Genomic DNA, 21,888 nt, shown 5'->3' on the forward strand with positions numbered 1-21,888 from the left:
ATTTTCGTAAATATTTAATTTTAAATTTAGCGATTTTGCTAATAGTAACTCTTTTATATCAAGTGCTAATGCTAATAATTTTAATTTTATTATTTTTATAATTATGACTTTATATATTTAATAATTGTATCCAACATGAACTTTTTGGTTAATTCCTAATTTTCTTATATTCTTCTAATTCCGAATTTATAGCCGCGGGTAGCTAGTTTTTTATTGAATTATTTTTGTATTTTTACCTTAAAAAACATATATTTGTTATTTTATTTATCTATCTTTCACCCTCGTTTAATATTACATGTACCTTTCTATGTATAGAAGTTTATATCAATCATTTATTTCTATACCACGTTTGCATATTTTAATACTTTAATATGCAAAATATCAATTTGAGAATCGTATTTAATATTGGGTCATGTTGAATAGTTGTTTGACCTCGATTTGTACCTTGCAATATTTTATTATTCTTAAGCGAAAAGATCTCAAACCTAGTTGTTAGAATACCTAAGTAGCTTCTAGTAGACTTAGGTCTAGCTTATTGTGGCAGCAAATTAAAAATAATCATGGATAAAGTATTTAAAAAAAGGTTGGGCCTCTTTGCTGGCTTCGGTCAAAACATATTATTATTTTTATTTATTTTCACTTGTCCATATAAAACTTATATACATGCTATATTACTATATATCTATATATTAATTTTTATTCAGTGAAACCTATTGGTATTTTCTCCATTTATGTAGATTTGTTTATTTATTTTTAGTCCATCTGACTGATTGCATAATTGGTCAACTTCATACTTTTGTCATCTCGGCGATGTATAGTTTCAGACATGTTTTCGCTGTTGTTTCTAACTCTTTTCTTTTAACTTCCATTTTCTTGAGCTATTTCGATTGATTTCTCCATCTTCCGCTTTTTTCTCCACACATTTGAAATCAATTAGTGTATTTCACGTCCGATGCACCTAACAGAGTAGTTCCCTGTTTAGTTCGACTCACTTGCTGAGTTTAGATTGTGTCTCTTGCTGTTTTTTCCTAAGCGAAGAGGAGAAACAACACCAACTGGATTGAATTATTTTGTTGTAGGCTATCAACTTAGGGCTAGTTTGGCAGGACTTCGGCTATGGCTGAAACGACTCCGGTTGTAGCTCCGTTGATGGAGCAACTTCTCTAATGGAGATGGAGCTTGGAAAACGTTTGGTAAAACTACTTCTATTTTTTCATTAATACATGGAAGATGTTAAATATGCAAAGTGCTCCTAGCTTATGATTCTTTACAGATAAATTTTATTATTCTCCTACAATTTATAATATGATTTTATAATAATATAATTTTATATGAAGTAATATAATAGTAATATAATAATAGAATAAGCTAAAAATTTATCTTTTCTTCTTTTTTCCCCTCACTTTTGTCATTTTTCCTACCTTTCTTTTCTCTTATCTCTTTTTCTAGTTTTTTATCCGATCTACTTTGCTCCTTCTTTATCCTTTCCCCACACTAGTTATGTATAGATTATGGAATATGTAATATTTTAAAACACGGTACAAGTCAAGACACTAATGAAAATATGGATTCTTATGCGAACTTTGTATTTGCTACGGGCTCTGTTTTGGTAATACGGACTTTGAGTAATTTAGAATATTGCACCTTCATTGAATTCAACATGAACTCTTCTAGTTAGTTTAGACCACGTTGTGTCTCCTTTAACACTATTACATTTGATAATAGATAAATAATTAATTATTATACTTAGAAAGGTTAATTTTTTCTTCATGTTAATGGAATTTAACGCTTTGCCTACGCATCAAGAATATCACACGTGTGTATGGTTCAGCGTGGCGCATGGAGGGTATCGTACTTTCGTCTTATTATGGATACGGGCTCAACCACATTGATGCCTTGCTATTCGTAATGCGTGCTGCTAGCTTCTTGCTATTTGAATAGCTCAACATATAGTTTTGCGCACTCCACAGCATCAGAGGACAAACTCGCTGAATGCCTAAGTTGAAACAATTTAATATGGTGCAGATCGATATATGTAGGGCGAATATTTGAACCACAATTCTATAGCCCCCAGTACTGGCATATGCAAGTCCTGCCTCTTATTTTTGTCGAATTGCTAGTCATGCTGATCAGTTTCTGTACGCATAGCAAATAAAACAAATTAGGTTGTGTTTAGATGCTGAAAAAATTTAGACGAAATTCACTGTAGCAATTTTCAACTGAAAGTAGAAGGACTAAACATGATCTAATTATAAAATTAATTACACAGATGGACGGGAAATCGCGAGACAAATCTATTAAGCCTAATTAATCCGTCATTAGAGGTTGTTTACTGTAGTACAATATTATCTAATCATAGTCCAATTAGACTTAAAAGATTCATCTCACAATTACACTCGGGGTTATGGAATGAGTTTTATTAGTTATCCATATTTAATACTTCTAATTAGTGGTCAAACATTCGAAATTACTGCAGGTCCTAATTTTTTTTGGAATCTAAACATAGCCTTAGGACGGAAGCTGCAGCACTCAAATCGAGCTCCTCATCCGCGGGATCAAGTTGTTTCCTGTCTAAACGAAGTTCTCATGACTCAATTTAATTACTTCTTGTCCAAATTGATTTTTCTCATCTGCAGATTGCGGCCTAGCCAACCGTCCAACCCTATCGAGATCTTGTTTTTTATTGGATTGAACTTCTTTTCATCAATAATTATGTTGCTAATTCTTGGATTTATTAGCTTGCATCTATCTAGGCCGGGTGTCTCATTATCTAAAATTGAGCTTGCATCTATTTAATAATGTGAGCGACGTAGAGGACATGATGCATGGGGGTGCTGTACGTGTGTGATTAGGGAAGGGAAACATAGAATCCATGTCCATGTTATCGTATTCGGCATGAACTCTTTGGTCATGTCCTAATTTTTTAAAATCCGAAAATAGCTATTTTCTAATTGTATTTGATATGAACTCTTGAGTTGATCTAGACTGTTAGATCTTCATAAAATCCAACGGTGCAAATCTTCTCTTTTTTAGATTAACGTGAGAATTTCTAGACTCTCTCGACGAACGTGGTGACTTCTTTCGACTTCTTTTAACCTTCTCTTATTAATATAATTGATAGATAGATAGATAGATAGATAGATGATAAAATAAACATGGATAAACTAGACAACACTGAATTAATCAACCCCGATAGATAACCGATGGAAGCTTCCCTTTCCAACAACTTACCCTTTTCTCAATTCTTTCGTCATTCTACGGCCTGTGTTCTTTAACTTCCTATGATAGTATATTGGGATTCCCAAAGAGCAAAACGGATAAGGCCTTGTCCAACGGCCGTCGATATCGCTTGCTTAGGCTGAGTTGGCGGAGAGAGGAACGACAGAAATCCTTCCGCTAGCCAGAAACTTACCACTAGCTCGTTGTGCGTCTTCCCAGATACTGGGTGTGGCCGCATGCATACCAAGAAGGGTAGATATTTGTTTTCCTTTTTTTTACTGTTTCTTAGCTCCACATCAGCTGACGAAATCGTCAGCACCACTGGAGGCAGCCTAAGAGTTAACTTTGCCATCTGTATATTATAGGATATAGACAAACCATCTTCTATTAAATGTGGCAATATCTCATTCATTTTTTTTTCCTCCTTGGCTCTAGCAATAAGTGTGATTGCCAAAATATCCACTACTATATTAAATAGTACGGGGAACACGAGCATCTTGACTAAGACTCTTTCGTTTAGAAGATAACGATCATTTACAATTGAATCCACAGACACCAAGTCGGGAAGAAACCCTTCATTCTAAGGATAATCCCAATGGGTGGTTTCGTTTTATTGTTTCCAAGAGTACCATATCACCAAAATACAAATGAAACCATGGATAAAACTTACCTCACAATACATTGTTTCATATTTGCTATTTTATAGGCTCTTGTTCTGTTTCATCGACCCTTCTAAGGTTTTGGAACAACTGAATCAGTGATGAGCCTAGAAAACATGGCAAAAATCATTATTATACATTAAGGTTGAAAACATATAACAGGAACGCAGAAACGGACACGTTAGCCTGATCGAGATTCGAGACCGCTTGCTGAAGGTACACGAGTAATAAAATGGGATCAAGACACATGGATTAGATGAAGGTCAAACCATGGATTGATCGCAACGCTCAACGCACAGCGACAGTCTCCAAATTCCTCCCTTGACACAGTTGGTTCGATGTTCTGTCTTCACTAGCTCTCCTCCTTCACTTCAACGCCGCGCGCGCGGGGCGCGGCTGTCAGAGCCGTCGACAACCCCCGTACTTGTCCTTCCCGGTGTGATGCTAGTGCACTCGAACCCGAGCTGCGCCGCCAGGACCTTCTGGACGTAGTTGGCCACCTCGACCGGCGACCGCCCGCCGCCGCAGGTGAGCTCCCTCGGAAGTTGATTCAGGAACGTGACCTCGTACGCCGGCCGCGGGTTCATGAAGAAGAAGTAGGGATCCATGCCCCCGTCCCCGCGTGCTGTGGACCCGTGGAACATGCTCTCCCCGGCGTTGATGGCCACGGGCACGACGCGGTCGGTGAGCTCGGCGAAGAGCGCGCCGAACCGCAGCAGGAACGGCTCGCGGCAGGTGGCGCCCTCGGGGAAGATGACGACGTCCCCGACCTCGAGCAGCCGCCGGACTCGGGCGGCGTCCGCCTCGCGCACCCGGCCAGACACAGACGGCGCGACGAGCCGCGGGAACCTGGATTCGCTGCGCGCGACGCAGCTCACCTTGCGGCCCAGCGCGACAGCGACCGCGACGGGGTCGAGCGCGGTGCGGTGGTTGCACACGAAGAGGACCCCCGGGCGTCCCTCTCCGGGCGGCGGCGGCGGGTGGCCGCGCACGACGAGCTTGACGCCCGTGAGCTTGTAGGCGTAGGTGGCGGCGCGCGGCGGGAGGAACAGGTGGAGGCGCGCGCGCAGCAGCGCGAGCGCGAAGCCGAGCGGCATCCACAGGAAGGTGAGCAGCGTGTTGGTCGCCGTCGGGCGGCGGGCGAGGCGGCCGTCGTGGAGGATGGCGCGGCTCCGCAGCTGCTCCCTGGGCACCGCGCGGTACTTCCGCCGTGTCACGATGTACGCTTCCTGCATTCACCCGGCACGATCAGCAAAAATACGGACAGTGCATGTGCGTGCATGGCGATCCGTACGTGAAATCGCGGTGTCCTGAAATGAAGCTAGCTGCAGCGTGTCAAGAAGCAGCAGGACCAGTGCCAGAGCAGCGACCTACTCCTCGTCAGGCAATGTGGCGTTAAGTCATTGCAGGGTTGGATGGTTCGAAAACTGCAGATCTGTCCTTGGGACGACACATATCTAGCTATTACAATTTACAGGTTGTCATGAGACCTGGATTCCTATTGAGTGCTATTTTTGGCGTTAATTTGGGTCTGAAACTCTGATGGTGTATTAGTTTCTTACTAGTATTTCAGAACATCAGCTATTCACCTGGATCAGATCGTTCAAATTAAACAGAGCCACAGCAACTGGCCCAATTCAGCACAACGCTAGCGGTTCAGCCATTACAGGATGTCCGGACTCCTGGACTCCTAAGACTGGATTCCCTGTTCAGCCATTTTTGGCCTCAATTAGGATCTGAATATGTACAGATTTCTAACTAACATTTCTACAACAGCACTGGACTAGATCGTTCAGACACAATCACAGCAATTGATGGCGCAATTCAGTATTAGTATGATTTTGAAGCCCACAAGTTCCATAAAATAGAAGGGAGCTATTAACTTGGTGAGCCAACACTGACACAACTACCTCATCTACATGCTCGCCGGGCGCGCCATTTGTAGTACACTCTATTCAGTCCCAATACAGGAACATTCGAACATGGCAACGCCATAAACGGCAACGCAGGAAATGCAGAGTTGGTGCGTGTCTGCTCGATATCTGAGGCCGATTAAAGAGTAAAATGTACTGTGGGTCCTTAAATTAGTTCTCCTGTTCTGTTTAGGTCCATGAACTTTGAAAATGCATTTCTAGGTCCAGGATCTATTTAAGTGAGCTATTGAGGTCCAAAACGCCCTTGACCTGCTCTGACCGTCTACGTGGATCGCCAAGTCGGCTCTGACGTGGATTTTCTTTTTATTGTTCACCCCTCTCTCTCCTCGTCCTCCTCCATCACGCCTCTGCCTCCCTCTAGCCGGCGGCGCCCCCTGCTCTCTCGGCACCTCCTCCCTCTCCGGCGAGCAGGGGCCCGGCCCTCCCACCCTTCGTCTCCTCTCTCTCCCTCTCTCCCTGCCGGCGAGCCGCCCCAGCCCTCCCTTCCTGCCCCGGCCGCGAGCCGTCCCGTCCCCTCCGGCGGCCGGGACGCAGGGTGGCGGCGAGCGCGCGCTGCCCGCGGCGGAGGCACGCGCGCAGGGCCAGCGGCGGCGGCACGCGCGCCCAGGCCCATGGCGGCGACGGCGGCGCGCGCCGCCCCCTCCTCCCTCCTCCCTCGCCGCGCGGAGCCGCCCCCTCCTCCTCCCTCCCTCCCTCCCGGCGGCCATGGGCTTGGGCGGCGGCAGGCGGGCCGGGGCGCGGCTGCAGCCGCGGCGGACGCGCGGCGACCTCCTCGACCCCGAGCTCCGGCGGCGTCCCGACCCCCTCTCTCCGTCCGCTTCTCCCCGCCCCTCTCTCTGTCGGAGCTCTCCCGCACGCCGCCGCTCCGCCCCCTGCTCGCACGCCGCTGCTGCTCGCTGCTCGGCCCCCGCGCGCGCCCCCCCTTCCTCCTCCCTCGCGCAGTGGAGCAGAGCTCCTAGAAGACCGTGCGCCGCCCCCTTCCTCCTCCGCCGTTCTCGCAGTGCCCGCCGGAGCTCCGCCTGCTCGCGCTCGGCCGCAGCCGAGCTCCGCCGTCAAGCCTGTCCTCCGCGGGGCCATGGCGGCCGGCATTCACCCTCCCCTGCTCCCTCTGTCGCGCAGCGGAGGTGAGGCGAGGCGCCCCCATCGCCGGAGCCACTCCTCCCCCTCCGCCCCCTCAGCTCGTGCGCGCGCGCCGGCCGCTCGTAGTGGAGGCGTGGCGAGGCGAGGCGCGGCCGGCGAGCCGCGAGCTCGCGGAGCTGAGGTAGCACGCGCTCGGGCCACGGCGGGCTCGCGGAGCGGCGGCGGCGTGCGCTCGGGCCACCGGCACACGAGGTCGACGGCCACGCGGTGCTCTCTGCCCCCGCCGGAGGAGGATGGAGGGAGCAGAGTAGGGGCGGCGGCACGGGAAGGACGCCGGAGGAGGGGATGGGGAGGAAGAGAGAGAGAGGCAGTCCACGTTGGATCTAAGTCCATGTTGGACCCGAGTTGGCCGTCCACGTAGACGGTCAGAGGCAGTCGGTGGTGTTTTGGACCTCAAGTGACTCACTTAAATAGATCCTGGACCTAAAAATGCATTTTCAAAGTTCATGGACCTGAACAGAACGGCTCAACTAGTTTAAAGACCCACAGTGCATTTTACTCCCGATTAAATAACCATAACTCCATAAGGTCCCATTTCTAAGTTCCTTCTGCCGTGTGCATTATGCCCTAGAGTCACAATCCAACATTGTACAGTTTTGGAAGCAAACTGTACTGCAGAATCCATGCAATCAGAAGTTCAGAACACACAGACACAGCTGAAGAAAGCCATACCTTGCAGATGGACATGAAGTCGAAGTCGCTCTCGCGGTCCCCCATTCCGACGTCCGGCAGCGCGTCCCCGAACTCCCTCACCACCGCCCGCCTCTTGTGCTCGCCGACGAGCACCCCGGGCTCGGCGGGCCCTCCCAGTCTCCGCTCACCTCCAGCTCCGTCCCGACGACCACGTCCGCGCCAAGAAACGCCTTGGCGAACGGCTCCACCATCACCCTCGGGCTCGCCGTGACGACGCACCTCCGGCCGAACGAGCGGAACACGCGCCACCCCTCCGGGTGGACGTCGCCGGCGTAGAACCTGGGGAGCACGGACCGCGCCACCGCCTCGACGTTGGCCACCCTGAGCCCCGCCACGGCGACGTAGAGGAGCGCGCGCACGGCCAGGGGCTCGGACACGGCGACGTAGGTGAGGTACACGAGCGGCACGGACAGGAGGGCCGCCGCGGCGCGGAGGGGGCCGCCGGCCGGCCTCGAGCGCGATGAGGAGGTAGTACGGGAACGCGCTGCGGGAGAGGAGCAGCGTGCCGTCGAGGTCGGCCGCGACGGCCTGGCGCGACCGGCCCTCGCAGGCGCACTGCTCGACCGGCTTGAACCTCCGGGGCCCCATGCTTGCGTTGCGCTTGCGAGAGCAGGGATGGAGTGGTCAAGACGCAGACGTTGGGGCGGCCTGAGGTATATATGTATAGAAAGACGGTTTGTGCTTCGATGATTTAGTCGACTTGCTCCTCTGGAAGTCTGAATGATGCTTGCGAGAGCAGGGATGGAGTGATCACGATCGAGGTGAGCATTTCGAAAGAAAGAAAAAAAACTGATCAGAACATTCATGCTGTGAGAATGGCCGTGCAGTTTTTGCTGCGGCGTTGGAGGTTTGACGGCAGACTGCAAATCTTTTGTCCCGAACACCCTTGCTTAAGTCCGGACACCTGGCATATTGAAGTGACCCTTTTGGTGCTGGCTGGCAATGCGAGGATATCCAGTGGCCACATTCCTGCCTCCCGTGCATTCAACTCTGAATGGACAAGGTCCCGGGGCCTTAATCGTAGCACGGCAAAGGTGTTTTGGGAGATCGATCTGCAGAAACCTCCTTCAGATCTTACAGATCGCTCTGGGTCTCTTAGTCCGTCGGTGGTGATGACTGATGAGATAGAGTGCACCGTGTAATTACACGTGGTCCTGTAAATCGGGGATCGCAAAACTTGCACGGGCTCGGTGACATCCCGACGTACCCAGAGGCCAGAGCCGATGGCGACGCACAGGGATGGTCGTCAGTAGTGGAAGGGGACGAGGACCAGGGGAGGCAGGGAATGCCGGCGGAGGCCGGACGCGCAGGTGGAGTCGGAGAGAGGGACAGGGAGAGGGGATGCGGCAGACCCGGCGGTTGCAACTCTCCGTTGGGGTGTCGCGGCCACAGGATTCTTCGGGCTTTTCGACGTCGTGGGCTAGGTATGGGCTTTTGCGATCGCTCTTTCAGAGCCCAGACGCTGAGCCGCGTGCGTGATATTGCAGGCCTTTCAGGCTCTTTCCTGTTTCCTGTGACCCAGTCCGAAGATCGAAAATTTTTGCGATATTTTGGGCTCCCTGTTGCTGCTAGTGCTCACTTTTGGTTGGGACTACTACTCGTAGCTAGAGCCTAGAATACGACCCTGTTCACAATTACTACTCGGGAGTGTCCACCGTGTGCTTGTATCATGTAATTGTAACACTCAGGTGTTAATTCACTAGTTAATTAAATTAATCACGGTCATTAGTTTCAAACCACGCGACAAAGCACCAAAATTGTTCTGTCAGTCTGGGCTAGTTCAGCCTGGACCAGTTTGACCGGTATGGACGACCGGTCTGACCGGTGTGACCCGAACTGGTTATTTTGGGTCACATAGCATTTAAAATCGCTCTCACTCTTCTCCCCACCCTCTCCCTCACACTCCCCGTGCTCAGCTCGAGCTCAGGCTCACTTTTCCCCCTCCCCTCTCACCCAAACCCTAGAACCCAAATCCTTCCTCACCATCGGATTCCAAGGCCGGGGGAGGATCAAATCAGTGTGGGGGATCATCTTCCCCTCCATTCCATCCTTGGGGAGCAGGGGATTCAAGGTATTCGCGCGGATAGGAGCTCATTCAAGGTATTTTGGTTGTCATGGTCGATCTCTAGCTCTAGATGGTTTTAGGCGATTCCCTCCGGTCGAATACGTCCTAATAGATCCCAGGGACTAGTGCCTAGAAGGGTGTTGGCTTTGGTGGGCGATTTTCGCAGCGCTAAGGATTCTAGCTTCTGGCTGGGTAGGACCGGTCTGATCGGTCGAAGAGACCGGTCTGACCGGTAGCTTGCTGCGTTGAGTAGTACCGGTCTGACTGGTATTAGGGACCGGTTTGACCGGTGCTAGCAGAGCTGACAGGGTTCAATTAGGGTTAGTTGGTGCAAATAGTTAGAATTTAATTTGGCTATTGGTTACTTGTAATTTTTATGAAATCATGCATACATTTCTCATGTCATATGCATATGCATACGTATAGCAGCCGCGGCGAAGGAGGTCGTATACGAGGTGGTTGCGGAGCCACAGGAGCCGCAGGGGCAAGCCCCGCAGGAGGAGGTTCGCGGGGAGTCGGCCCAAGGCCCGGCTAACCCCAGTGTGGTGCAGCAGACGCAAGGCAAGCCCCGGTGCACATCCTTTTATTTCAAATTATGACACCTATATTTATGTTTCTATTACTTGTGCATTAGGTTTAGAATTTGTTTGGAACCCTAGTTGCATGATCCCTAGGTTTCCTCGAGTTATACTAGTATATAGAAGACGATAGAAATGCTATGCTTAATAGAACTCGGTAGAAGTCGAGTGATTTCGGGTCACTCGCGAGATATAGGGCATTTAGTTAATTTAAATTTATGGAATGTTGAATTAGATAAGAAAGGAAAGGAAGTTGGAGACCGGGCGGGGAGAGGTTAGCCCCGTCTGTGTCGGTTAAGGACCGTTCGTTGTCTGGCCCTGTGATCGAGTTTGAATTGTACTAACCGCATGCCGGGAGTAGGAGGTAGTCGAAACCGGTAAGCCTAGTACTGCCTTGCTTCGAAAGTACAGAACTGCATCACCACCCCGTAGGGCGAGTCGAGTAGTCGCGGAGAAACGTGATGCATATGTTTACTTTTGGTGGTCTCACGTTGAGCTCGGCTGACTATATGAAGGTGGGGTGTTCTGTAGTTCGAGGCGGGGAGGGGAAGAGTTGGTGCGTGTGGTCCAACGGGGCATACGCGTGCCGTGTTGGTTAGGTATACCTTGCAAGGTTAAATCGGATCGATTCGCCGTTAGTCGCTCTCGGATATGAGCACCTTGATCGCAGCACCGCATCGTAGTAATGTCTTATGGAACTTAAGTGATGATTGGAAATGACTACCATGAATTACTACTCCATGTCTGTTATGATTTCTTAGCAGGTGCAAATATTAGTTGAGAATGAAAGAATATAGAATTGGGAGCTAAAAGTGGAAAAATAAGGACTCATTTTTAGAAGCTTTTTATGCAAAATAACCACCAGCCAAAAACCTTGCATGTCTAGTTATATGGACTAAGTTATACCCACTGGTCGGGTAAGCCTGCCTGAGTATTAGAATACTCAGGGTTTGTTGCCACATTTATTATTACAGGACACCCGGACGTCGACTTCTGCCCCTGTTGTGTCAAGTTCATCCGCCGGGATGCAGAGGGATGGCAGGTCGAGGAGCGGGACCCTTAGGTTAGGGCGCTGTCGAGTTGTACACTTGTGGGCTGAGTGTGCAGCCTTTCTGTTTTGCGTAGACCGGTCTGACCGGTCCGTGGGACCGGTCTGACCGGTGGAGTTGGCAGCGGGGTGCCGACCGGTTCGACCGGTTGGGTGAACCGGTCCGACCGGTCGGGGTGGATCAGAACTGGTGTAAGCTAGAATAGTTGTAGGATCTTGTATTCGACTTCAGTCATGTCTATGTAAGTGTTAATCTTGTAAATTATTTATGTATTTGAACTCGGTTTGTAAAACTAAATGTTTCGTGTCGTGAGCACTCTTGTATTTTCAAGTAGTGAGTCGTGCTTATATCATCTGCGCCTACCTTCGCGTGGGACTACCGGTGTTGTTTCGATCGGGCTGTGGGTTGAGAAAGGATCGCTAAATTAAACCGTTAAGCTAATGCGCCCGATGTTTTCAAATGACAGCCATTATGCTTAATTAAAGTTTTAATGTGGCGGTTCACTGCAAAGACATAGACAGAGATAGGGCAAGAAGGTTCGGCAGCAGAAGCTCGAATGCGGCCCGGCCGGCCGGCTTGATCTTTTGTCTGGAAGACCAGCGAGACCTGCCACTCCCGGTGCCACCCAAGCGGGATTGGCAAGCTAACGCTGACACGGCGGATGAGGAACGTGCAACAGCCAACAGCTGAGGTGGAAGAAAAAGTACTCACCTCCCTAGCTATATATACACATCTCTTTCTCTGAAGTTCCCTCTCCGTTGCCGGCCGTAAAAGTGGTCCCGATCCGGATAATGTACGCTACAGGTCGCACACGCACCCTTCAGCCCCCTTCCTGTATGGGTGGTAAAGAGCCCAACATTTTGAACTAGAAAATATAAGGATCGGGCTCTAAAAAGACCAGGCTCTAAACATATGTATTTTTGAACTAAAAATTTTAAGGGCTTTATTGGGCTGTGAAGAGGCCATTAGAGCCATGGCCCATTACCACCCCTACTTCCCTGTCAAGGCTGTCCGCGAGAAAAGCGATCGGCGTCGACTTCGATCGATCATCTGAAAAAAGACCCGGCCTTCACGTCGGATGATCGGATCATCGATCCGAACGTGCAGTGCAGTGGTAGTAATCAGCCTGAACTCCGTAAGGCGTAGTAGTAAGCAGCACGCAGGATCTCTGCATTAGACCCAACTAGAGTCGGTCTTGAGTACACTCGCACATCAAGCACGGACAGCAGACGGCCGCTGACCGAAAGGAACCACGCGACGGCGAGGAGGGGCGGCGGCGCGTAGCTAAGCGCGGCAGCTTTTCGCGCCACCTCAGCGCCGAGCCGATCCGTCCCTCCGCCGACGGCGACGCGAGCGCGACGCGCCGGCGGACCGGGAAGGAGGGGGAGCTGAGGATAGCGGCGAGATGTTACGGCTATGGTGATTGTTCGGCCGCGCACGCGGCGGGCGCGTGTTCAGTAGGAGTACTTCAGTGCCGTGCGTGCTGTGCTGAGAGAGAAAACGGGGGAAGCGAGTCGCGCGCGCGGTTAACCGGGGCGGGAGGGAGCTGAGGATAAGGCGCGCAGGGTGGGGGTTGCGGGGCGGCCGGGCGACAGGGCGAGGAGGGGAATCGATGCCGGACACGTCGAGAGGGACGGCACGCCCCGGGCCGGGGAGGAAGGTGCTGCTACGTCCGCCGGAGGCGATAAGGACGGGTGTCGCCGGATCGTTGGCGCCGTGCAGGGGGCCTGCTGGTCCTGGTTTCTGCAGTAGCCGGGGTCCAGGCCACGCGAACGCGTTGGAGGCTTGGAGCCAAGGAGAGTTCCTCACTTCTCTAGACATGATCAACCGAGGGCGCTGGATCTTGTTCTTGCTGCTCATCATCTGATAAAACACGTGCTGACCACAGCGGAGGGAGCAAGAGCAAATTTGCTCCCTCCTCGTTTCCCACGCCCTCTCTGTCTACAGTGCCAAACAGTACATCTACAGTGTCAAACAGTGTATTTGCTCCTTCGTTTGCTTCCTCCACTGTGGACGGTCTAGCGCTTCCCTGCTGGTGAGTCGAAAGCAGAGACGGAGAGATTTCGTTGCATCCGATAGATTGCGCATCGGCTGCCCTGTCCGGCCGCATGCGATTGAACGGTGGCTGTTCAGGTTGGAACTTTGGTTGAGACCGTGACCGTGAGAGTAGAGAGTGGCTAGAGTCACTTCAAAAAAAAAACAGAGAGAGTAGCTAGAGTAGTGGACTGAGGCGGCAAAATATCTCCGGTAGCTGGCGGGGTGCCTCCGCGGGGGACGTTGGGTCCGGCCTTCACGTACGGATCAACAGGGTGAGACTCGTCCCGTACGCGCTCTACACTGTGCACGATGCTTTTCAGAGGTGCGGGGCACCGTGCTCGCTGCCTTTAAATGGATGTCATCACTCATCAGCTCCTACAAAATTGCCATTCCGGGTAAAAAACCGCGACAGGAGAATACATAATAAATATCTTTGTCGTTATTGTTTTGTTCAGTCCGAATATTGTTTTTTTAATATAATCGGCAGCTCTCTTGCCTAGTTTGTTTCAAAAAAAAAATCTGTGCATGGCAAATGACCGTCGCGCCCTTTACCCAATCATTTGTCTACAAGTCTCGCTGCGGCCTAGTACTTCTCCCGATTCCGTCGAGATCGTATTACAATAGAAAACTAGGGGAGAGAGTGTATACGGCCCGAAGATTATATTTTATTAACGATTTTACAAATAGTTTCTGTTTCCTCCTGCCAAGCGAGCACCCGGTTCGGTTGACGATTTCGCGTAAGCGCATGATTAGAGCGGCGATCGGCGGCTGATGCTATCTTGATTCGGTTTTGCTAACAGGAACAGATAGAAGCAGGTCAGCAACAGCTGTTTTACTGCCTCGGGATAAGCTGGGCTGCTGAGTACGAACGATCACAGCTCGAGGGGGGGGGGGGGGGGGGGGCAAAAACAGCACGTCAACACCTGGATCCAGCCAGAGGGGGAGGAGATCAACTCCGATTTTACTCCTCCCGGCAAACGGGATCCAGCTACTGCTCCTACTGCCCCAGACCCCATCCCCTGCGCGGCGCAGGCACAGCTAGCAGCTGCACTTCACCTCCTTCACCCGCACCCACCGCGCAGGCGATTTCCGCATGTGCCGCGCGTGGACGGGCCGGGGCGGCGAAGCGTCCAGGCCGCCATCCGATCGCCACCCCTTCGCCACCGGCCGTCCAATCTCCCCGCGGGGAAAGGGCTGGAGCCCCGACGCGAGCAGCCGCCTCCCTTTGTCCGGGGCGACCCGTACCGACACCCAGATTGGAGTCTGGTGCCGCGTCACGCCCCCCTCATCTATTAGCCCTCTGCGCGCAGCCGCCCGTTCCCGTTCGCCCGCGGGCCGCGATATTTTCTGGTCGCTTTTACCGTCCCGGCGCCTAGCAGCTTTGGGCGCGGTGGGGCCGGGGGCGCCGTCGCGCTCCGGCTCGGGTCGGGGGAGAGCGCGCGACGCACGAGCTGGTCGCCTCGCACCGCCGTTTAGGTAGTCAATCACGCGGCTAGTTTTTTTAAACGCGGCATAATGCAGACGCTCACAACACGTACGCACACTCACCCCTATGAACACACGTATGTAAATTCTACCTCTATGAACATATTCGAAGAACTGGACCGGCACATCTGGAGATTTCCGAAGTTTCAATTGTTGTTTCTTAAATTCTGGTTGGAGTTTCTTAAGTTTCGATTGGAATTGAGCTTTTGTGTTAATTGAGGAATATGTCTATTTTTTTGTGTCTAAGACTAGTAATTATTGAAATTGACTGGACTTGAAATTGCTTCTCATTCTCATAGTTACGAAATTGAAAGAAAGATAAAATACGAGTCCGAAGAGCTGGGCCGGCAGATCTGGAGATTTTCCCGAAGTCACCATTGAGTCTCGTTGTCGACGGGAACGTCACTTACTACTTAAAGTATAACGCCGAAAAATTCTAAAATAAATCCAATAAAATGCGACCACCCGTGTCAAGTCGAGAACTTGAAATTGAATGGGTAGATTCCATCAAGGGGACCTAACCAACTGATTCGCATCACGCGGCTAGTTCAGTGGTGACTTGTGCCGCTGGACACGTTTAGCCCTTTTTCTTTCGGGGCCTCTTTTAATTTTCTTTCATTTTTCTATTTCAGCGGAGTCGTTAACATGTTGGCTCTACGACAGCCCTCGCTTCATGCACCCCGCTTGCTTGAAATTAAAAATGACATGATCACATGAATAGCTGCTAACACCATCATTTTTTTTAAAAAAAAATAGCTCATGTAAGATGCACATTTAGCCCAGGTTAAGTCATAAACTTCTATCTGAGAGCAGTTCGACTAGACAAAACCTATCAGCTAATGATACTTTTTATTTGGTTTGAATGATTTATTTTTTATTGACGCGCAGTATCTAATCCCACATGTTTGAGGAGCGAGTATCTTAGTTTAGTTGGGCGGTTTTACATTGTTTTTAACTTGCATGGTACGAATCTTGGGATTCTTTTGTTCAAAACTATATTTATAGATTCTAGCCCGTTATTTGACTTATTCAGCCAGATCTTCGGTTGTCCTAAAACAAAGGGTGCATAAAACTCAAGTACACCAGCAATAGACATTATGACTAATGGCAGACGAAATAATATAAGCACAGATTTGTTGGGGTGGTGGAAAGAGAACCCAATTTGCATAAGACCTAACAAGATTCAATTTGTTACAAGAAATTTGAGGGAAGGTTATTAAAGAAAAGTTAGACTTTTGATGGACTAGACGGAATGTAATATTTGATGACTCTACATTTCCGGATTTCCCCATATCCCAAAAATTAACAAACAAAAATGTATCTACTTCATGGAGCTGTACCACTAACATTTTTATTTTATACTTCATTGGAGTATGTTGTACCACTAACATTTTTAAAATCAATACTAATCCTAGTTTGTACTATTTGGACTTTTGGGGTGGCTTTACAATCACGGCTGGGATCTTTTACCCACTTCGCACGCGGTGACTGTCACCGCACAAGTAGGCCGGTTCACGAGCAGCGCGGGGAGTCTGACCAGGACACCCCTCCGGATCCTTAATTAAAGCGCCCCAACGCTTACCCCTCTTTTCCTCGCGTTTGGCCCGGCCGCCTCCTGCCGTCCTGCGGTTGTGCGCTGCGCTGCTCTTTCCACACCTCCCCCGTGCGGTGCGGTGGTGGTGGCCCAACCAAGAGGTCAGCCGGGGGCGCTCGCTCGAGGCCTCGTCCCACACCGCAGGCCATGGGCTTCCAGGTCGCTGCCGTGGCACCGTCGCCGTGCGCGCGCTCCTCCACCGCCTCCTCGTCGCCCTCCACCTCCTCGCGACCGCTGCCCGCCTTCCTCGGCGGCGGCGGATGCGCGGGGGTCGCGAGATCCCGATCGCCGGTTAACTGGGGAGCCGGCGTAATGATGCGGCGGCCGCGCCCCGCGCGGACGACCGCGAGGTGCGCGCTGAGCGCGAGCTTGGATGGGATGGGGCCCGGGGATGCGGAGTTTTTGAGGAAGATCGAGGAGCTCGCGGCGGCGGCGGGGGTGCAGCCGGCGGGCGCGGCGGGGGGCGGGTGGCCCGCCAGCGTGGAGCGGAGCGCGAGCAGCGTCGGGCTGCCGCTGTCGCTGCGGATGCTGAAGCGGAAGAAGCAGCAGGCGCAGCAGCAGCAGCGGCAGGTGGTGGCCCGGTGGGACGAGGGGCTGCTGGGCTCCACCGGGGAGTCCGTCGGCCGCGCCTTCTCCTCGATGGTGCTCATCGTGCGGGAGCTGCAGAGCTTCGCGCTGCAGCAGATGCGCGACGCGCTGCTCTGCGACGACCTGCAGGGCGTGCTGGCGCGCGTCCAGGGCGAGATGCACGCCTCCTTCGTCTGGCTCTTCCAGCACATCTTCGCCGGCACGCCGGCGCTTATGGTCTCCCTCATGCTCCTCCTCGCCAACTTCACCGTCCACTCGATGGGCCACAGCGTCGCGGCCGCGGCCGCCACCATCCCGCCCGCCCCGCCCGCCGTCGCGGCGGTCGTCGACACCCAGCGCGCCGAGCCGTCGCGGCCGCGGTTCGACGCGGCTTCGGTGAAGACGTTCTCCGTCGGCAGGACGGCCTCGGTCGGCGGGAACAGCGGCGGTGGCGGCAAGGCGCCGCCCGTCGCGGGCGCAACCGGCGACGGCCGGTCGGACGAGTCCCTCTATCGTCGAAGCCGCGTGGCGCCGCAGCAGCCGTCGACGCCCGCTGGGGCGGGCATCGGGGAGGCCGCGCCCGACGCTGCGGACGCGGACGAGCAGGCCATTTGGGAAATGATGGTCACGGAGGCTTCAAGGATGCAGGCCAGCGGGCGCGCCGAGGAGCTGAGCGACCCGGACGTGCTGTGGAGCCTCGTCGCCCCGGTGGAGGCGGTGCTGGAGACGGAGGACCACGCGGAGCACGTTCGGACGCAGCAGAGCTACGAGCTTGCCGTCGCCGATGAGCCGAACAACTCGCTCATCCTCGCCAACTTCGCGCAGTTCCTCTACCTCGTGCAGAACGACCACGACCGGTAGGTCCCCTCGGCAACGCTCACCAACTGTTCGACGAATTGCCAACGCAACCGCGGATACTGATCGATGAGCTCTCGTTTCACCACAGGGCGGAGCACTACTTCGAGAGGGCGGTGCGCGCGGAGCCGGCGGACGCGGAGGCGCTGAGCCGGTACGCGACCTTCCTGTGGAAGGCCCGGAACGACATCGCCGGCGCGGAGGACACCTACCAGGAGGCCATCGCGGCCGACCCCGGGAACGCCCACCACGCCGCCGCCTACGCGCACTTCCTCTGGAACACCGGAGGTGAGGACACATGCTACCCACTCGATTGAAGCGCGAACACCGGCACCGCAATGGCCGCGGATCAATCACGAACCGGCCATGCCAATGAACAAAGAAAAAAAAAGAAGAAAAATTAGAATTCAAGAAGTCAAGTTCTTGCAGCATGCGCGGGGGCGGCCACGCGGCGAGACGCCTAGACCACGACATCACACCCATGCAGTCCATGGCCCGGGCGGTGGAGTGGAGCTGACACATGATATCGCCCCTTTACTTAGTTCGATTCGATTAGAAGTGTGCGTGCGTGCGTGCCGTGGGCAGTGGAGTGAGTTGTGAATCCAGGAGGACATGGCGGTGGTGGCGGTGCTGCTTCTTCCCCCGCTCCGGGAATTCGGGCAATTGGAGCTTTTGGCCGGGATCGGGGACGACGGGCCTCTCGGGTCCCGACGAGCCTGTCGGGGCCAACCGGCGGCCGGGCGGCATGGAAGGCTGTAGAACTGTGGTAGAGCACAGTGGCGTGGAGCGCGACGAGGGGGCGTCGATCATGGACGGATGTTGTGTTGAGTATTGTATAGCAGCTCGCATCCTGTAATTATGTGTAGCTGTCAAAAAGAAAACGAATAACTATAAGTGAATAATAAGATCGTGGTAATCCCGGTGCAATCCACCTCGGATCTCGCGTGTTTCGATCACCGCAAGCTCGCTCTCCGTTCGCAGGAGATCGGGAGCCAGGTGGGAAGCGAGAATGTCTTCTGTGTTAAAAAAAAAGAATGTCTTCTGCTCACGGTCACGGATCTCGATCACCGATCAGCAGCACGCCTGCACCGCAAATTCAGTAGAACGATTTCGTAAAATCGACGCATGAAGCCCCTATCTCGCTCTTATCTTTGTGATGCAGACTGCATAGTTCTCTACTTGAAGAGCTGTAACTTGACCCAAGCAGGCACATGCTCTGCAACGCGGAGTCACAGGCAGTGAGCCAGGGAGCACGAGGCAGACTTAGGACCGCTAGACTCGTAGCACGATCCGGCAGCGGCGCAAGCCGTGAGCAGAGTCCCCCACTCCCTCCCGTGCGAGCTGTGGCCCGTCCATTCCATGTGCCCGGGCCAGTCCACCGCACTGGAAACGGGCACCTCGTTTTGCCAGTACAGTAGGGGTACACCGGAAAGGCCACCCGTGCCGAACAATTTCAGAGCTCATCAGCACTTGACTTACCAGACCCCTCGAGTCTTTGCCGAGCTGCCAGAAGAGGTCTCGAAAAGATATTTACCGGATTTTCACGGGCGCTGCGTGCCACAGTCGGCCTCACTCGCCGGCCGGCCGGCCTGAGAGCGGGAGAAGTACAGCGCCCCCCGGCCCGGTTTGACACGGAACCTACCCGTCCCACTCGCCCGCCGGCCCGCCCGCTTAGCTGCCGCTCACTGGCTGATATTCCATCGCCCGGCTCCGGATCACGGGAAAAGGGTACAAACCGGGGCGTGCGCGCGGCGACCACGGCCTTCCTCGCGACGCGCACAGTGCGCTCCACACTTCCACTGCAATTATTTTGCGACAGGTTTACCATATCCTGTCAGCGCGCCATGACGGGACTAGTAATCCGCTAGGGCATGCATAATGGTGTAGACGGTTGCCGTCTATAAGTGTCTAGAACATCGTACACAGACAATAAAAAAGACAACATGTATAGTGGAGTGTCTGTGAGTCTATCTACAAATTATTTAATACAGGTATGAACACACAACACAAGGTGATCAAGCCTAAATTGGATCTTTGTATACCTTTTTGTTGCATGTATGAAATAATACTTTGTGAATCAAATAAAATGAATTGTACCGGACGTACTATAGAAAAGCAAGAACATAGTTTTATTCATGATCTGCACAGGCTCTAGCTCTTTTGCTCTGTTGCGCTTCTTCGGCGGCGAGCTCTGCTTCTTGGTCTGCCACGGGTCAGCAGCCTTGTGCACCCCTGCAGAACAAGTTCAGATTATCAGAATTTCCATATAAGCATCAACTGGTTACAGGAGAAACAATTCCAACGTACTTGCAGTTTCACATGTACAGAAGAATACATATTTTATTCGAAGGATTAAACTGAAAAAGGTAAAAACAAAGAGCTGCACTTGCATGGATTTAGCTGTTCAAGTGATCTGCTTCTCCTCCTCTTGTTCCAGGACAAGCATGCATCTAGTTCCTTCCTCTGTTCTAGGGCACACATAGGGTGGTACTACGCTTTATCAGAAAAGCACATGTCCTTGGACTGCAAGAACGACTTGCTAATTCAATTTAAATCTGAATGACATATAGGCCTCAACCACAAGACCACAACCTTGCTAATTCAAGTTCAATCTGAATGACATATAGGCAGTGGCGGACCTAGGATTGAAACTAGGGTATGCCGCGTCAAAATTTTAACATCCAATTCGATATTCGGTATACAAGCAATTAGAAAAATTTGGTACACAAAAAAATTCACAAGCAATTAGATATACAAGCAGTTAGGTTCAATATTTCTATAGATTACAATATAAATAGTAGAAGCACACTAAGTCCTAAAAATACATAAAATAAGCATAAAATAAAATACAATGAATCAATAATCAATCCATGTATCAATCATCAATTTATCTTACAAAAATGGATCACATGAGTTGAGATTTTGGAATCAAAGAAAAACCTACTGCTTAGGCCATAGGGTTAAGGAGTTACCTTCGGTTTGGGGCTTTGGCCTTTGGGAGGTTGGGAGGCCGCTGGCCGGCTGCATCGCGGCAGGCGGAGGTTGCTGGGCGGCGGCCGCGCACCGGCGGACAGGCGGAGGCAGCTGGGCGGCGCCGCGGGCCGCGGCGGCTGCGGAACGGCGGACAGGCGGCGCGGCGTCGAGATCCAGCCAGCTCCGGTGCCCGGCGGGCGGTGGGCGCGGCTGTGGCCGGGCGGCGCGCCAGGCCGCAGGGAGGGGCTGAGGCTCGGGCGCTCGGCGAGTCGGCCGCGTCGTTGCTAGGCAGGACGCCTCACGCCACCGTAGGAGATGCCGAGTCTGGCACTTGGACAGGCCGGCTGGGAGTGGGGATCCGTTGGTGGGCCAAATCTTAGGGTATGCCACGGCCCACCCGGACCACCCACTGGGTCCGCCAGTGCATATAGGCCTTAATGACATATTTGCAATTTCTACTACCTGCCAAATAGATAACTCAATTTCATTTATAGCCTTCGGTACACTAGATGCACACATAGATAGATATAGATAACTCAATTTCATGAACAGAGCAAGGTTCAGCTGTTCAGAGCAAGGTGAATACATTAACTCAATTTTAGGAACAATGCACATCAAAGACAACATCACTAAAGTTTCAGAAAGCTTACGTCAAAGTCGGCGGCGAAGCTTGGCTCTTGGGGTGGATCATCTGCAGCTGCCATCGCCGCCGGCGCCGAGGTGCCAATCCGCTAGCTGCCGCGTCGCTGTCGCCGCCTTGCCGCCCAGCGACGCCGTCGCTGCCTTCCCGGCCCGCGCCGTCGTGCTTTTCTCCTCGCGAGCCGCAGATGCTGCTAGGTGCTCCCGCACCGCCGCAGCCGACCGCTACTCCGGCCCCATTTGTGAGACCCCACCGTGACTGCAGCTGGGATTTGGTGGAGGAGATGGAAAGAGGAAAGGAAAAAGGGCGCGCTCGCAGGTGGATTTCACGCGCGCGGGCAGGGGAGCACCGGATCCTTGCCGTCGTCGCCGTGACGCCATCCCTACATACAATGCGCGGC

The 21,888-nt window shown here is 52.3% G+C and overlaps 1 protein-coding gene, 1 long non-coding RNA gene and 1 pseudogene across 2 annotated transcripts; 1 reads left to right on the forward strand and 2 right to left on the reverse strand.

The window, feature by feature from the left end:
- Nucleotides 1-3,992: 3,992 nt before the first annotated feature.
- Nucleotides 3,993-8,399, reverse strand: LOC120698511 (annotated as a pseudogene).
- Nucleotides 8,400-16,438: 8,039 nt separating this feature from the next.
- Nucleotides 16,439-18,806, forward strand: LOC120698512. The gene is made up of 3 exons (XM_039982144.1): nt 16,439-17,877; nt 17,967-18,163; nt 18,305-18,806. The coding sequence occupies exons 1-3, from the start codon at nt 16,601-16,603 to the stop codon at nt 18,337-18,339; spliced, it is 1,509 nt and encodes a 502-aa protein (XP_039838078.1). The 5' UTR covers nt 16,439-16,600; the 3' UTR covers nt 18,340-18,806.
- Nucleotides 18,807-19,805: 999 nt separating this feature from the next.
- LOC120701341 lies at nt 19,806-21,265 on the reverse strand. Its single transcript, XR_005686052.1, has 2 exons — nt 20,848-21,265; nt 19,806-20,107 (listed from the first exon to the last, which is right to left on the reverse strand). It is a non-coding gene; the product is annotated as an uncharacterized LOC120701341 (long non-coding RNA).
- Between the last annotated feature and the right edge of the window lie 623 nt (nt 21,266-21,888).

Source organism: Panicum virgatum, chromosome 3K, assembly GCF_016808335.1.
Source record: "Panicum virgatum strain AP13 chromosome 3K, P.virgatum_v5, whole genome shotgun sequence".
In the NCBI taxonomy this organism is placed as follows: Eukaryota; Viridiplantae; Streptophyta; class Magnoliopsida; order Poales; family Poaceae; genus Panicum; species Panicum virgatum.

Coding starts and splice junctions, on each gene's coding strand:
- LOC120698512 (XM_039982144.1), top strand. CDS start 16,601: ATGGGCTTCCAGGTCGCTGCCGTGGCACCGTCGCCGTGCGCGCGCTCC. Junction 17,878..17,966: donor GTGCAGAACGACCACGACCG/GTAGGTCCCCTC, acceptor GTTTCACCACAG/GGCGGAGCACTACTTCGAGA. Junction 18,164..18,304: donor CTTCCTCTGGAACACCGGAG/GTGAGGACACAT, acceptor AAGTTCTTGCAG/CATGCGCGGGGGCGGCCACG.